Source organism: Spermophilus citellus (genome assembly GCF_964194105.1).
Source record: "Spermophilus citellus genome assembly, chromosome: 3".
Taxonomy (NCBI): domain Eukaryota; kingdom Metazoa; phylum Chordata; class Mammalia; order Rodentia; family Sciuridae; genus Spermophilus; species Spermophilus citellus.
This window is the reverse complement of record NC_138184.1, coordinates 225,624,366-225,639,255: the sequence shown is the minus strand read 5'-3', so window position 1 is coordinate 225,639,255 and position 14,890 is coordinate 225,624,366. Positions and strand designations below refer to the sequence as shown.

Below are 14,890 nucleotides of genomic sequence, written 5' to 3'. Positions count from 1 at the left end.
GGTCCTCTGGCCTGGCTGGTCACAAAGGATATGGTCACCTGCCATCCATGAACCCCCTGGCAGATTTTCACTGAAGGCCCACAGGTGACCAGCATCACACAAAGCCACCAAAGGAAGAGGCTGGTCCCAACCTCCCATGGGCAGGATGCCTGGATTTTGTACTCCCCTGAGATGAGGACCCTCACTGTGAGAACAAGAATTGTTGGGAGGGTCTGGAGCAAAAGAGTGGCTGCAGCAGCTCAGGGCAGAGCACAGCCACAGCGTGTCCCAGCAAGACAGCTTGTCTGATCCCACAGGGCTCTGGGCACACATGCCACAGAGCTGGCCCCCACCACATCATCGGCTGAGCTGGGGAAAGCAGCTGTGAGCCACGAGGGCACCACTCACAGCCACTGGAGAGGAATGGGGACACCAGCGGCAGCCACGGAAGCCACCTCACACCTAGGCATCACTGGGGTGAGGACAGTGAGGTTTGGAGATGGCTGGGAGGCTGAAGGAGGGTGGAGATGGGAACCTAGGGAGGCTGGACAGGGTGGGGTGCTCTACACGGGCTCTCTGGCCAGGACTGGCCTTTTCCTCGGCCTTCCCTCCTGTACTCCAGCAAGCTCCGGTGTGATCTGTACTCCAGGTCCTGGAACCAGGGGCCAATGGCTGTGGTTGGCATCTGGACCCCTGTGAAGGCAGAAGCCTCTTGTCTCTACACCTCGAAAACTTGCCCATCTCCTTCTTCTCCCTCCAGGCAGGAGGGCTAGAAGGACAGCTGGGCCATAGGGCCCTCCTCAGGGTGGTGGGGAAGGTGGGGTGCAGAGCTCACAAGCTGTGACGGCAGGCAAACTGTCCAGGATCTTGTTAAAATGCAGCTTCTGATTGGGATTTGGAAGGGACCAGTGCCTGGCTCCCAGGTGACGCCTAATCTGTCAGCCCAAGAGGCACACACCTGCTCTCTCCCCTCTGGTTGCAGGGTGTTGGTCCTCCTGGAGTCCAAGCTCCCCATTTTCTCAGCTCTGGTTTTATCCCCAACTCTGGTTTTCCTAAACTGTAGGCTCCAGGTGGAACTTAGTCCCTCAGTGGGGGACACGTGATTTGGTCATTCATGACATGACACTTCCTTGGCCACTGAGCTGGGCAGGAAACAGGCTGAAGCCCAGCTCAGGCTGGGCACAAGCCAAGCCGTGACCACTTCAGAAGCACCTGTGAGTCAAACGTGAGCCCTGCCCCCAGCAAAGCAGGGCTCAAGGCCCCGGACTGAGGAGTCAGTGATGCAGCTGCAGATCCCAGAGAGCAAGGAACAGAGCAAAGGTGCTGAGTGAGCCAGCTCCCCACTAACAGGAGGGAACGAACTTAACCAAGTCCCAGGGTCACTGGTGGCAGGAGGCCTGGCTGTGAAGTGACACGGTCTCTGCAGGTCCCACATCAGAAAGGACACGATGACCTGCTGGCACTAGCATCATTTATAAGCATGCCTGTTTCTCGAGACCCTGTGAAGCTGGTGAGCAGGGACAGTCAGGAGAGGTGCGACGGGGCTGGCCTCTCATTGGAAGTGGGCCAGACCTGGAGCCTGGTCTCCTGACCCGAACACTCTCTGTGGCCCACCTCTTGGGTGCCAGTGGGAGTTGCCCCAAGGCTTCTCAGCAGGTCTGGCCCTGCCATGGGCTCAGCAAGCTGTTGGTGTCAGAGAATTGCTAATACCTGTTACCCAAATCCAAACAGCACTCTCTTTCCACATGCAGAGAGAACTGCATTAATTCATTGCTGTTTTTTTTTTGCTTGTTTATTTATTATTTTTGGTACTAGGGATTAACCCAAGGGTGCTTAGCCACTAAGCCACCTCCCTGGTCCTTTTTTTAAAAAATATCTTTATTTACTTATTTTTATGTGGTGCTCACATGTGTGAGGCAAGCGCTCTGCCACTGAGTCACAACCCCAGCCCCGCCCCTGGTCCTTTTTTAAGTTTTGAGACAGGGTCTCTATAAGTTGCTTAGGGCCTCACTAACTTGCTGAGGCTGGTCTTGAACTTGAGATCCTCCTGCCTCAGCCTTTTGTGCCACTGGGATTACGGGCATGCACCACCACAGCTGGCTGACTTTTATGTTTTCTCTAGTCTTTGGGCACCGTATTACCTTGAACCTAACCTTCCAGAAATGATGGTGGCTAAGACTGCAGCCTCTACCCTGCTCCCAGCTAAGCCCCAAGGACTACTCTTCACACCAGCTGATGTCAAGAGAACATTTATTCCACTTGGTCAGCTCCAGTAAGTGTCAGTGACCTCCCAAAAATAGCCAGCCTGGACGACCCTTTCCGTATAGTCCTGCATAGTCACGGGCAGGGGTGGGGGTGGGGGTTCCTCCTGCATCCACTGCCTCCAAGTAGTGGAAGACCTGAGGCCTCCAGAGGAGGAGACCCAGGGGAGCCAGTCCACAGCCCAATAAAATGCACCCAACTAGTTAACTCATATGCCCTCTCCCCTCACGCTCCTCCCATCCCCACCCCCCACGCTCCAGCACTTGCTTCATCAGCCAGTTGACAAGTGTTTCCTGAGAGTTATGAGTCCAGCCCTGTGCTAGACCAGCCGGGGTTCAAAAAGAAATGACATAGTCCTTGCCCTCAGGGAGCTCAGTCTAGTTGGAGACTCAAGACACACATGTGCGCACGCACATACACACAGAGGAAACCGAAGCACAAGACTAGACAGCACAGTGTACTCAGGGGTGACAGTATGTTCACACAGGTCCTGTACAGAGAAGGAAGCCCAACCCTGTAGATAAGGAGGGCTCAGTAGAGAGGAGGATAGAAGGGGGACGTTTCCGAGCAATACCAGGGAAGGCACAGCACAGGTACGGCAAGGTGACAAGCTGAACAATTAGCAGAGAGAGGGTGTGCTGTTGTGATTCTCCCTAGATTGGCCAAGGACCAGAGGCATGGAAGCCTCCAGGGCAGGGAGTGGCTCCCCTTTCTCTATTTCCCCCGAGCATTCTGCAATCCTATACAGTAGGTGTCCAGGAAGAACCTATGTGCCAAACTGTCTGGGGGATAGGAGCAGCAGGAACCCAGGGCAGGAATCCATTGGCTTCCATCCCAACCCAGTGGGTCCCACCTTTTCTGATGGGCAGTTCATTCTGGGGAGGCAGGTGAGCTTTGTGGGCTCCAGGATGACCTGCTCAGGTGTGAAGACTAAGCTCTGCAGCTGGCCTGGAGCCTGGCCCCTCCACTTCTACCCATCTGCTTGGGGCACCCAGCTTCTGCACCTGCCTCTCCCACCAGCCACAGGCACCAGCAGCAGGGCTCTAGCGTCTTCCTCCCCAGCTCTCCCACAGGACACTGCCTGGGGCTGCCCTGGTGGGGCAGGAGCCTTGTCTGAGTGTGACTGGTTTCCTTTTCCCTGGGTGGGCTTACTGGTGCTTCTTCCACCTCCTCAGAGTCCAGCTTCCCTGACACCTCCCAGTGAAATCAGAGCCCAGGCCGAGCAGAGGCTCCATTTCACAAGCCAGCATCCTGTTGGCAGAACACGAAACAAATGCAGAGGAGCAAACCAGTCCAGGGAATCTCCAGTGACATCAGGGGAAGGGAAATTAGGTTCCAGAAATCTGGTGCACTGGTGTCTGAGAGAAGGGATTGACTATATGAATCTCCACCTCAGAATTCTTTATTCCCAAACAAGGGAACAAGGTCAGGGGAGAGAGAAACACTACTTGCATGGCAGCCTTAGCTCGGGCTCTGTGTCAGGTAAGGGAAGGGTGGCAGACGAAGCCTCCAGGGCTGAGGTTCTTTGTCTGGAGTCCAGCAGCTCCTGAAATTGCTTGGAATTTTTGAGTCTAAGTGAGTATGCATGTTTTCCTGGAGAGAAGGTCCACAATTTTCATAAATTTTCAAAGGGCCACGTGACCCCAAAGTGTTAACAACCTTCCTGGCTCAGAAAGGAAATGAAGCCTGCAGGAATGGTTCACACAGGGGCAAGGTTCTGCCCTCAAGCCTGACCTGCCGCTGACCTGCTGTGTTAACTTAGACTAGTCACTTCCTGTCTCTGAATTTTAGCTGACTGGCAGACCAGGCAGGAGCAAAAAGGCCACAGATGCCATCCCTGCAGCCACAGGAGAGTAGAGATCCGTGGCCAGGAAGCCAGCAGGAGGCCTGCCCCTGCTGCGACTCCCTCAAGGCCTGGGGGGTTTTCCCACCAGGTTTTGGAATTGGCCTCTAATTCCAGGTTCCATCAGGTCACCTCTACAGGTCACTGCAGGGCACCTCCCAAGGTAGATCTTCTTAGAGGATGTGTCCTCATGCCAGGGTGCAGTGCCATGCAGGCTCCCATGGGACTCCATTCCTAGTCTCTGTGCCCAGATGTGCCCGGCACCTTCTGGGCCATGAGGTCCTGCTCACTTCACATCTGTTCACAGAAACAAAGAGATCAGGGTCAGGTCTGGTGCTACAACATGGCCCTGCCCATCCACCACCAAAGCTAGAAGGGACATCAGCTGCCCCAGCTGCATCTGCCTGGGGCTTTGAGTAAGTCCCTTAACCTCCTACAATGCAAGACGAGAATTATTAGTCCCATTTACAGATGGGACATCTTGGGGTCAGGACATTTGGGTGATTGGCTCCAGTTGTCCCAGGACCCTGCTTAATCTTATTCTCTGCCACCAAGTGCTAGTCCACATTGCAACAACTACCAAAGGTAGCAGGCAGAGGGAAATCGATCTCTGAGGAGCCACACTGCACTGAGGAAGGACAGAGAGGGCAGAGGGAAGAAGGAACAGGTCTCCAGCACTTAGCACAGACTTGAATGGGAAGCAAGGGCTCTGGGAGCAGCAGCGTCCATCATCTGTATGCCCTCAGGCATCTGCACCACCCAGTGATGGCCCTGCCTGGGCTCCTTCACATGACCCCCAGCCACATGCTGGAATCCTCTCAGCTCCATTTTGTATTTTTCAGCAGTACAGCTGAAGGGTCTTGGGGTCCAGAATCCAAAACAAAGCCTGACCTTAGCCACTGTGCTTGAGTACTGGGACTTGGGACAAGCTTGGAGAAGACCATTTCTACATCTGCCAACCAGCTGAAGAGGTCTGTGCCTCAGAGCGGGAATTTGCAATCAGAGGTCCTGGAGGCAAGTTCTGGCTCACCCCATTCTCACTGTGTGACCTCAGCCAAGCATCTTAGCTGGAGCTTCATCTTATGCCTGGTTGGCCCCAGGCTCTGGGTCTTCCATCTGTCCTCACAGTGCCTTTAAAGCACAGGTCTGAGCCCACTAGGTTCTCATTAAAAGTCTCTGAGGTCCCTCCTCCCTTACCACAAAGTCCTTCCTAGGGCAAATTAGAACCTCCACTAAGAAAACCTCACTTCCCAAATCCTTCCACATACTTGCCCTTCTGGAGCAAGTCTATTCATCCCCAGGGCCAGTTCAAAGCCATGGCATTCCCCCGAGTGACTCTAGTCACCTCTCTCCCAGGAACTGCACAGATTGTTCCCACTACAGCCCATATCCTGTGTAGGCATCAGTCACACACGAGTGACTGGGCGGGCTGTGGTCCTCACCCATGCCTCCTTCTGAGAGTGCAGCATAGCACACACATGATGCTACCCTCTCCTAACAGCAAATCCTCACAATACCCCAGGGAGGAGGAGACTCTCAAATTGATCCTCCACTTACAGATGAACAAACTGAGACGCGAAGTGCCATGACTTCTTAAGGACACCACAGAGTGGGTGAAGGAGGCCTTGGGACTGAGAGTGGACCCTGGGATTGTGGAAAGTGGCCCTCTCCAAGTCGCTGTCAACTCTGACATTCTGGGGATGACGATTTGGTAAACAGCTCGTCATAACCAGACCTACAAACCCAGCTTGCTCCCCACGCCCCTGACACCTCTGGACCTCTGGGGCTTCAAGCCGCCCTGCAGGCCTCACCTGCTTAACGCTGCAAGAGCCCGAGGAAAACCAACGCAGGAGCCCAAAGCAGCTGCATCCGGTCTTGAGCTTGACACCCCAAGCCAGTGTTGCCCCTCTCCCGGGATCCTGTCCAGAGAGAGGGCCTCAGCCCAGCTCCATCTCCAGGGCCCCGGGACACCGCTCTGGGCCTGGAGGCAGCTGAGGGTGGCAGGCCACGTGCTTGTCATAGCACGCGGCCTAGGTGGGCCGCCTGGCCCTCGGGCCCGTGGCCGTGGCTGCGCTGGTGGGACTTGAGCGAGCCCTCGCGCGCGAAGCTCTTGCCGCAGCGCGGGCAGAAGTAGGGCCGCCGCTCCCCGAAGACGCCGGGGCGGCGCGGGTGCGGCGCGGGCATGCGCGCGTGGGTGCGCTGGTGGTTGAGCAGGAAGCGCGGCTCCCGGAAGCAACGGCCGCACTGGGCGCACTGGTGTGGCTTCTCGCCGCTGTGGATGCGCTGGTGCGTGAGCAGGTTCTGCTTGAGACTGAAGCAGCGGCCACACTCGGGGCAGGGGAAGGGTCGCTCCCCCGTGTGCGTGCGCTGGTGCACCTCGAGGTTGTGCTTCACGCTGAAAGCCTTGCCGCACTCCGGGCACACAAAGGAGGCCGAGCGGCCCGCCCCGGCGTGCGCCTTCTGGTGCCTCACGAGGCTGGGTTGCTGCGAGAAGGTCTGGCCGCACAGCAGGCAGCGGTGGGGCTGCTCCTCCGCAGGGTGGTGGATGACCAGGCCTCGCTCGTCCCCCAGACCCTCCTCCCCGTCCCCCACAGGGGACCCTCCCCCGGAGGACTCCAGCTCGGTCATGGACACTTCCAGCTGCAATCACCAGCCCCTGGAAAGGCAGAAGGGAAAGAAGGGGTCAGGCAACACCTAGCCCGAGGAGCCTCTCACCTCCCCAAACCTCCAGCACTCGCCCTTCTACGTCGTGGTTCAAGCCAAAATAACCCCTTCATGCTCCTCTACCTGCCCTCCTGGGCTCATCTCAAATGCCACCTCCTCCCAGAAGACTTCCAGACCCCTATAACCTCTCCTTGAGCTATGTTGCCCAACCTGGTGACCCTCATTCACCAGACTGCCTCTACCCCAGCACCTTACCAACAGAGCTGCCTTCTTTTATCCAAGCACTTTGCCTGCTACCCATAAGACCTGCAATAAATGCCTATGGGGACCATCCATGAGCTCCTAGTAGTTTTAGTCTTCACCTGGATACACCTTACCTCTCTAAGCAGATTCTCAAGGAGAGGGGGCGGGAGGTGCACCCCAAACTTGGAGGGAAGGATGTGATCACTCATGGTTTAAAGATATTTTTTGCAAAACTTAAAGCAGGAAACAAAAATAAAATTCTGGACTTGAAAGTGACCTCACTGGATTAAACATTAAAGGGAGAAGCTCTTTGTTTATCAAAATGAGGCATGTGTTTAAAAGGTGAACCAGTGGGTTCCCAGAGCCAGGTCTCAGCTTGATTCCTCTCAGTGTCCCCACAGCAAAGCCTGGCCCAAGACTGAACAATACTTGAGTTCAACAAACATCTTGAGCACCTGGTTTCCTCCACATTGCTTCTCCTAAGGATCCTATTCCAGACCACTGTGCTCCTCTTAAATCATTTCCCATTGTTCTCACATTGCCCTGAGAAAGGAACAGAGCAGGATTGTCAAGTTCCATTTTTACAAATGGAACAACTGAGTTTTGGTGAGGTCAATATTCTTACCCAAGGTCACACAGCAAGGTGAGCCAGTACTAGGCCCTAAGTCTCCAGATTCACTGTTGAAAGCTCTCTTCAATGCACTAGCTCCTTGGTAACCAAGCACTCCTCAACACACACGTAGAGAGGAGACCCCCACCACCATCCCAACCACGGCAGAGCCAACTATTCCCAAAGGACCACTGCTCCTGTAGGGGCACTGTCTACTGCCACCACTCCCATATACCCCAAAAAACTCCTTCAGGGCACTGGGACTGCTCTGCACAACCCACAACTCCACCCACCCCCCACCTCACTAGGGAAGCTTGCTGGCTGTTCCCCTTTACCACCCTGCAGGCCCCTCCCACTTCCAGCCTCAGTCAATCCGCCTGCAGAGTGGGGGTCTCAGGGACACCCTTCTGTCTTCCAGGGGAACAGGCAATCATTCACCCTGGGAGTTGGGGGACAAGTACCACTGGCGGTAGACCCCAAGCCATCAAAGTCCCCTCCATCAATTCAGCCTGTCACTGGGCAGCCTCCCCACTCCTCCGGGCTCCAACCCCGACAGAGGCTCCGCCCGCCTAGAGGGTCCAAGGCCACGGCCCCTGTCCCTCCCCCAAGTTCCTCCACCCCTTGCACACTCACAGCCCAGGCTGCACCCCCGCTCCTCCAGTCTCCAGCGACAGCTCTTTCCTCTAGAGTCTGCGCCGCCCAACGCAAATACGGTAACTCTCCCGCAGCGCCTCCGCGCCCCTCCTCCCCCGCCCCCAGAAAAATCAGCAAGCCCCCCCTCCACGTCCTTCTTGCTGAAGAGTTGCATTAACCGAAAGAGCTCACCCCGCCTCACCCGACCCTCGCGCACAGCCTTGCCAACTCGGGGGACCCGAGCGACCCTGGAGAAAGATGGCAAACTGTGCGTCGCACCCCCACCCACGAATAGACGTAGGCTGCCACCCAGCTGCCGCACCCCACCCAGTCCGCGGCAAGCCCCCGATCCCCAAGGGTGAACGCAGCCCACCCCTGAGCCCGCAGCGCCCCCCGCGGAACCACGCGACCCTGGATAAATACGTAATTAAGCCGCGGCACTACCACTCCTGGAAAGGACTGCGCGGCTCCGGGCAAATACGGTAGCGCGCCCGCAGTGACCCGCCCCCAAGGGTCCAGCAATGGCCTGGATAAATACGGTAACCTCCCGCCGCGGCCAAGGCCCTGGCCAGGGACTCACATGGCGCCGCCTCCCGAGCCCTTCGTCTCCGCCGCAGCGCCGCAGTCGCCAACGTCGTCGCAGCCGCACAGCAGCCCCGTGAGGCTGGGAGGTCTAACTCGCCAACACCCTGGCTGGTGGAAAAAGGAAGGTTGCAAGCGCCTCGCCCGCTTAGGCAGGAGAGGGGACCCGGCTCCGGCCGGCTCCAGGGCCAGAAAGCCCTGCAGGGCGGGTCACCCCAAGCCTCCAGGGCCCCCGCCCTAGCCATTCCTCTTTCAGAACTCCCCAGGTCCAAATTCGGTAATTAGAGCATCATCTTCAATCTCCCTTTTCCCAGGGCTGGAATAGCCTGGCCAGGCCCATAGGATGCCTGTCTCCCAGCGACTAGGAGACAGAGTGGGGGCGCTGGAGGCAACATGGCTGTCCCTGAGCTCCAGGAGAGAGAGAGGGGTCATCGCAGGAGAGAGAAAGAGGTCATCGCAGGAGCCCCATAGAGTCTCTGTGGGCCGGAAACCGCAGAGGGTTATGAGGGCAGATCCAAGCCCTCGAAACTACATGCCTGGGTGCTACCGAAGCCCGATGGAAAAAAGGATAGGCAGAAAGGGAACTAGCAGGGAAGGGGGAAACTCTAAATCCAAGAAGGCTTATTAACACCCTCACCTTACAAGCCTGTTTTCCTCCAGGCCTAAATTTGTAAAAGCCTTAAATCTTAGAGTAGTATTGTGAGTCCAGATGATTAATGCCTACATACATTGTTAGCTCATACAACTATTATGATGATTATGATGATGATTGAACCCGGGGTGTTGCACCACTGAGCTACATCCCCAGTCCTTATTATTAGTGTGTGTGCGTGTGTGTGTGTGTGTGTGTGTGTGTTTGAGACAGCGGCTCGCTAAGTTGTTTAGGGACTCAGTTGCTGAGGCTGGCCTCGTCCTTGCAGCCTTCCTGCCTCAGACACCTGAGTCCCTGGGATTATAGGCCTGGCTTATACAATGTATTTTCTTTAGGCTAAATAAAGTCAAGGGGAAAATATTGTTAAAAACTTTAATAATATGGGGCTGGGATTGTGGCTCAGTGGTAGAGCACTTGCCTAGCACGCACAGGGCCCTGGGTTCGATCCTCAGCACCACATAAAAATAAATAAATGAAGATATTGTGTCCAACTACAACTAAAAAAAAAAACTTTAATAATATGAAACTATAACAAACTTTTTTTTAAGTGAGGGAGAAAAGATTGAAAATATTTTTTTTTAATTTACAGTATGGGTGGGTATTTTTCAAAAGCTATCTATTCACTAGCTGACATCAACCTAGAGATCCTGAAAGACTCAGACCACAGGGAATTGCCCTGTGCTTCATGATTTTTAAAAAAACTGAGCTCATCATGCTGACATCACCCCCACACACTTCTCTTGTACACCGCTTACACAATTTCCTTTAAAAAGAGCATAAGCAGGACAGTGGCACATGCCTGTAGTCCCAGCTACCTGGAAGGCTGAAGGAGGATCTAAGAGTTGGGGGTTAAACTGGGCAACCTAGTAAAACCCTATCTTAAAAGAAAAAATAAAAAGCACTGGGGATCTGACTCAATGATAAAGTCCCCCTGGGTTCAATGCCTACTGTTACCAAAAAAAGTTATAAAAAAATAAATTAATAAATAAAATGAAGAGCTCAAGGCCAAAGTATCTCTCACTATCCAGCATCTGAACTTCTCCCTTTGTATATTCGACTCTGTTGCTTACTTTCCTAAATAAATGTCTTGTCTTTCTTAAATAAGCCTTAGTGCCTTCTCTGATGTGTCCTAAATTCCTTTCTGTGTCCTAAATCAAGCACCTGCCAGAGCTGGGCATGGTGGTACATGCCTATAATCCCAGCAACTTGGGAAGTTGAGGCAGTAGGATCACAAGTTCCAGGCCAGTTTCAGCAACTTAGCGAAACCCTGTCTCAAAATAAAAAATTTAAAAAGCTGGGAATATAGCTCAATGGTAAAGAGCCCCAGGGTTTAATTCCCAGTAAATAAATAAATAAATAAGGAGAAGAACCTGCCAGGGAGTCGAGATCCTCTTCTCTTTTCTGGGAAACCTCCTTTCCAGTGACAGAATCACTAAGATGACCAGGGGAAGGAATAAAAATCTGGAGCCCCTCCTCCACACAACTGGCCCACAGTGGTCAAGCCACAGATAGCCCATAAAAGAGCTGCCTACAACACCCAAAGCAGCAGCGATTGTGAGACGCAGGGAGAAATTCCATTTTCCCACTGCCATTTACTAACACTACTGCTTGCTAGTAGGAGCCTTTGCTTTTTACACAGTCCTTTCCCATGTATTATCTCGTGGGAACTTCCAATAACCATAAGCAGTCTAAATTGGGCAGGTATCATTATCCCATTTTATAGATGGGCAAATAAAATGAAATTTGAAACAGAGTGGCAGAGCCCAGATGGGAGTGGCCTCGTGACTGTGTCCTCTGTACCACCCTAGACCCAAGACCCAGACAAACACAAAGGATATGATGGCAGTGAGCGGGCCTGGGAGGGAGAGTGTAAAGCTACCAGGGCTCAAGGGACATTAAGAAGGCTTCAGCTCTGGGCCCCTTGGGAGCTGCCCCACGAAGGGAGTAGTTGAGATTCCCCAGGACTCAGGGGGACCCCTTCCAGCAGATGGCGGATGTAACTTTAGTGTGGAGCTGTCCCTCGTGAGAGCGTTGGGAGATCCAGGCTCCACAGTGTGCTTTTCAGAGCCTGAGAACTGAAGCACTGCAGGGAGCCACTAGGCAGTAAAATCAGCACCTTGCTCAGGACACCAGACCTGGAGGCCAGGCACCACTGCTTTCACAGCTTACCCTGAGGACCAGACTGTCCCAGCAGGTCAAGCCTGGCCTACTTCAGGCCTCTAGAGCACCTCACCTCAGGCTGATGGCACATGAATGAGACCTCCAAGGAGACTGGTATTTTAAAGAGAAGCAATAGGGAGGGGGACACTGGGAAGCCAAAGAATTGAATCTACCAGGGCCAAGTTGAGAGTCCCGATGGGCCTCCTGACCTCTGAAAACAGCCCCTGTCTGCCTCTCTGCTCACAGGACAGCACCACCTCCCAGTGCTCCAGCTCCTGTTGCAGAAGTTGTCACTGGCCAGGACAACCAGTTTTCATCTCCTCTGCAGGCCACAAGAGAAATGGGGACACTTAGTGAAGACTGAAGTTTTCAAAAGCAAAATCAATAATGAACCTGAGGATGGCACCCATATTTTTAGCAGCATTTTTCTAGGTAAGATGAACCAAAATAGAAACAAAAAGAACACAGCTAGAGATTGAGAGGGGGAGGCAGATGATGCCATCCCAAACCCTGGGTCTCTGTGAGAGATGTCCAGGGCCACAGGCCTCCATTCTCCGCTCTGCCACCCTGTGATTTCCAGCTCCCCTCCTCTCCCCCAGCTGACCATCCTGTTCTCACATGCTGTGGTAAAGGATAATGTAGAAACACTCTGGGAATGCAGTAGCTGACATAAGGTCACCCCCAGCCCTTGTGGCAGCTGGACTCTAGACCCTAACAAAGGCCAGGGCTGCTCACAGCCAAGGCACTCTGGAGAGTAGCTGGCCCATGACCCCCATATGGGCAGAGAAGAAATCAGCTCAGTAAGCCCTGCACAGGGCCCTGCACTATTCCACCCTGGGACTCACCAGATGGACAGATGACCCTGGGCCTCTCCCAGGCAGCTCCAGACCATTGCTCTGACCAGCCTCCAGCTCTTCCTGCATGAGGCCAAGTCCCCAGGGCTTCCATTGTGTCTCCACCACGAGCTCTTCCATCCCCAGGAATTGGAGAAGCATCCCTAATACCTCACTCTAAAGCACTTGGTAATGACCTCAAATTTGGAATTTAACACACTGTTATTTTCCCCATTAGGTTGTGAACTTCAAAGGACAAGAACTGTTTTTTAGCATCCCTGTATCTCAAATGTCCAGAATATAATGGGTCCTCAGTCAGTGAATGAGTAAATGCATGTGAGAAAGCTACTTTAACAGTGCAGTGTCCTAGCCCCAGCCACAACTTTGAGGGCTGGGATGGGCTGTGGAAACTTAGATGAAACCGTGAGTGTGATGTTTCAGCTGCTCTAAAGTTTTCTTTCCTTAGAATTAATTAAAAAAAAAAAAAGCTGAGACATGACCTATGACACCAATTCAGCCAAGCCCTTAAGTTTGTGGCAGACTTAGCTACTTGACATGGGACAGCTCATTCTTTATGGAAACTGAGCTAAACAGAGAACAAACCTTTTCATCTCTTGCTCTACAAGTAGGCACACATGGGTCACTGTAATTATTTTAATAATAAAATAATAGCTACCACTTATTGAGTGCTTGCTGTGTGCCCAGCACTATACTATATGCTTAACATAGGTCACCTGCCAAGGTCCCACAGTCTAAAGGGCAAAGATAGCATTCTACCCCAGAACCGACTCTATCCCTATTCCCAACAAAGAAACCAAAAATCTTTCTAGATTTGGGCCACAGAGTGGGAAGGGAGAGAAGGCAAGTCTTCTAGTTTGTTGTTGTTTTTGTTGTTTGTTTTTGTTTTATTTTGCTTTTTTGCTATGCTGGGGACAGAACCCAGGGCATTGCATATGCTAGGCAAAGCACTGAGCCATACACACACACCACATTCTAGCTTTTTGCCAATAGGAACGTCAATCCTAGGGCTACACCATCCAATAGCCACATGTGGCTATTTTAATTAATTAAAATTTAGCTAAGCTAAAATTCAATTTCTCAGCCACACCAGTCACATTTTAAATGTTAAGAGCCACATGGCACTGGGTGCAGTGGCACATGCATGTAATCCCAGTGACTCGGGAGGCTAAGGCAGGAGGATTGCAAGTTCAAAGCCAGTCTCAGCAACTTAGTGAGGCCCTAAACAATTCAGGGATACCCTGTTTCTAAATAAAATACAAAAAAAGCTGGAGATGTGGCTTGGTGGTTAAGTGCCCCTGTACCCGGTACCAAAAATAAGAAAAAAAGAACCATATGGCTCGTGGCTATGGTATTGGATATCCCAAATACAGAATATTCCATCAGCACAAAATGTGCTGTTGGGCAGTGCTGGCCTAGGACACTGCCCCCTCCAAAGCTGAGTAACCTAGGCGATTCCAACGCCTCCTGAGCCTAAGGGACAACCAAGGGTACCATTCATTTCCCTCTCTTCACAGCCACCGCCTGTGTCCAGGATAAAAAGTGATACTCGAGAACATACTATTTTGGGCCCCAACATTCCTCCTCCTGCCAAAAGGTCAAAGATATTTCTTTACCAAACTCAAACCACATTAAAAATAATAGTTTCAGAAGCACCCCTTGCCCTGCCAAGTCCCTGCTGGGCACAGGGCTGCTCTCTCCCTTGATCAGTGCCCCTGCACCTGCTGAGCAGCCACTCCCCTGAGCAGCTCCCACCGCAGCTGGGTCCAGCAGTCCTGGAGCTAGGTGGTGGGCACCAAACCCTCCTGACTTGACCCTCACATTGCATGTCAAAGCTATTGTCCTAGGTTAATTTTATTAGTTCCCAACCTGCTCCTAACAAAATAACAAGTATATTTCTGGGAACTTCAGCCCCACCAAACTAATGTGGCCTGTGGAAAGTTTGGCCACAGGTCCCCACTGCAGATCTGCACTTACATACCTAGGGGCAGAAAATCCTTCAAGATTTTTACTTAATTACTTTTGGCTGTTTTTGTCCCAGTAAGCAACTTCTTAATCTCTGCAATACTCCACAGTATCTTAGATCATAAAGCACTAAGATAATAAATCTGACCTTATTTATTTGGTACTTGGGATTGAATTCAGGGGTGCTTTGCCATGGATCTACATTCCTAGCCCTTTTTCCTTTATGAGACAGGTTCTTGCCAAGACTGGCTTTTAATTTGAGATCCTCCTGCCTCAGCCTCCCTAGTTGCTTGGTTTACAAGCATGCAAGTCTGACTTTCTTAATTTATGATATGTCTCTTCCTAAATATTCTGACTCAAATATCTCACTTTAAAATGAAAGGGAATGAAAACTGAAATTGACAATACTGTGCCATCCTTGACCAATGATCGTGGGAGTGGGTGCA

The 14,890-nt window shown here is 52.5% G+C and overlaps 1 protein-coding gene across 7 annotated transcripts; it reads right to left on the bottom strand.

Moving 5' to 3' along the window:
- Nucleotides 1-2,128: 2,128 nt before the first annotated feature.
- Nucleotides 2,129-9,236, bottom strand: LOC308644344 (uncharacterized protein). 7 transcript variants are annotated; one of them, XM_081285355.1, is made up of 3 exons: nucleotides 8,679-8,700; nucleotides 5,896-6,740; nucleotides 2,129-4,381 (listed from the first exon to the last, which is right to left on the bottom strand). In XM_081285355.1, exon 2 carries the CDS (start codon nucleotides 6,710-6,712, stop codon nucleotides 6,101-6,103), a length of 612 nt encoding a protein of 203 aa, XP_081141481.1. In that variant the 5' UTR covers nucleotides 6,713-6,740; nucleotides 8,679-8,700; the 3' UTR covers nucleotides 2,129-4,381; nucleotides 5,896-6,100. The 7 variants fall into 7 exon arrangements, with proteins under 7 accessions (XP_081141481.1, XP_081141477.1, XP_081141480.1 ...); XM_081285351.1 differs by having other exon boundaries at nucleotides 8,608-8,681; XM_081285354.1 differs by lacking the exon at nucleotides 8,679-8,700 and adding an exon at nucleotides 7,617-8,209.
- Nucleotides 9,237-14,890: the final 5,654 nt, after the last annotated feature.

Coding starts and splice junctions, on each gene's coding strand:
- LOC308644344 (XM_081285349.1), bottom strand. CDS start 6,712: ATGACCGAGCTGGAGTCCTCCGGGGGAGGGTCCCCTGTGGGGGACGGG.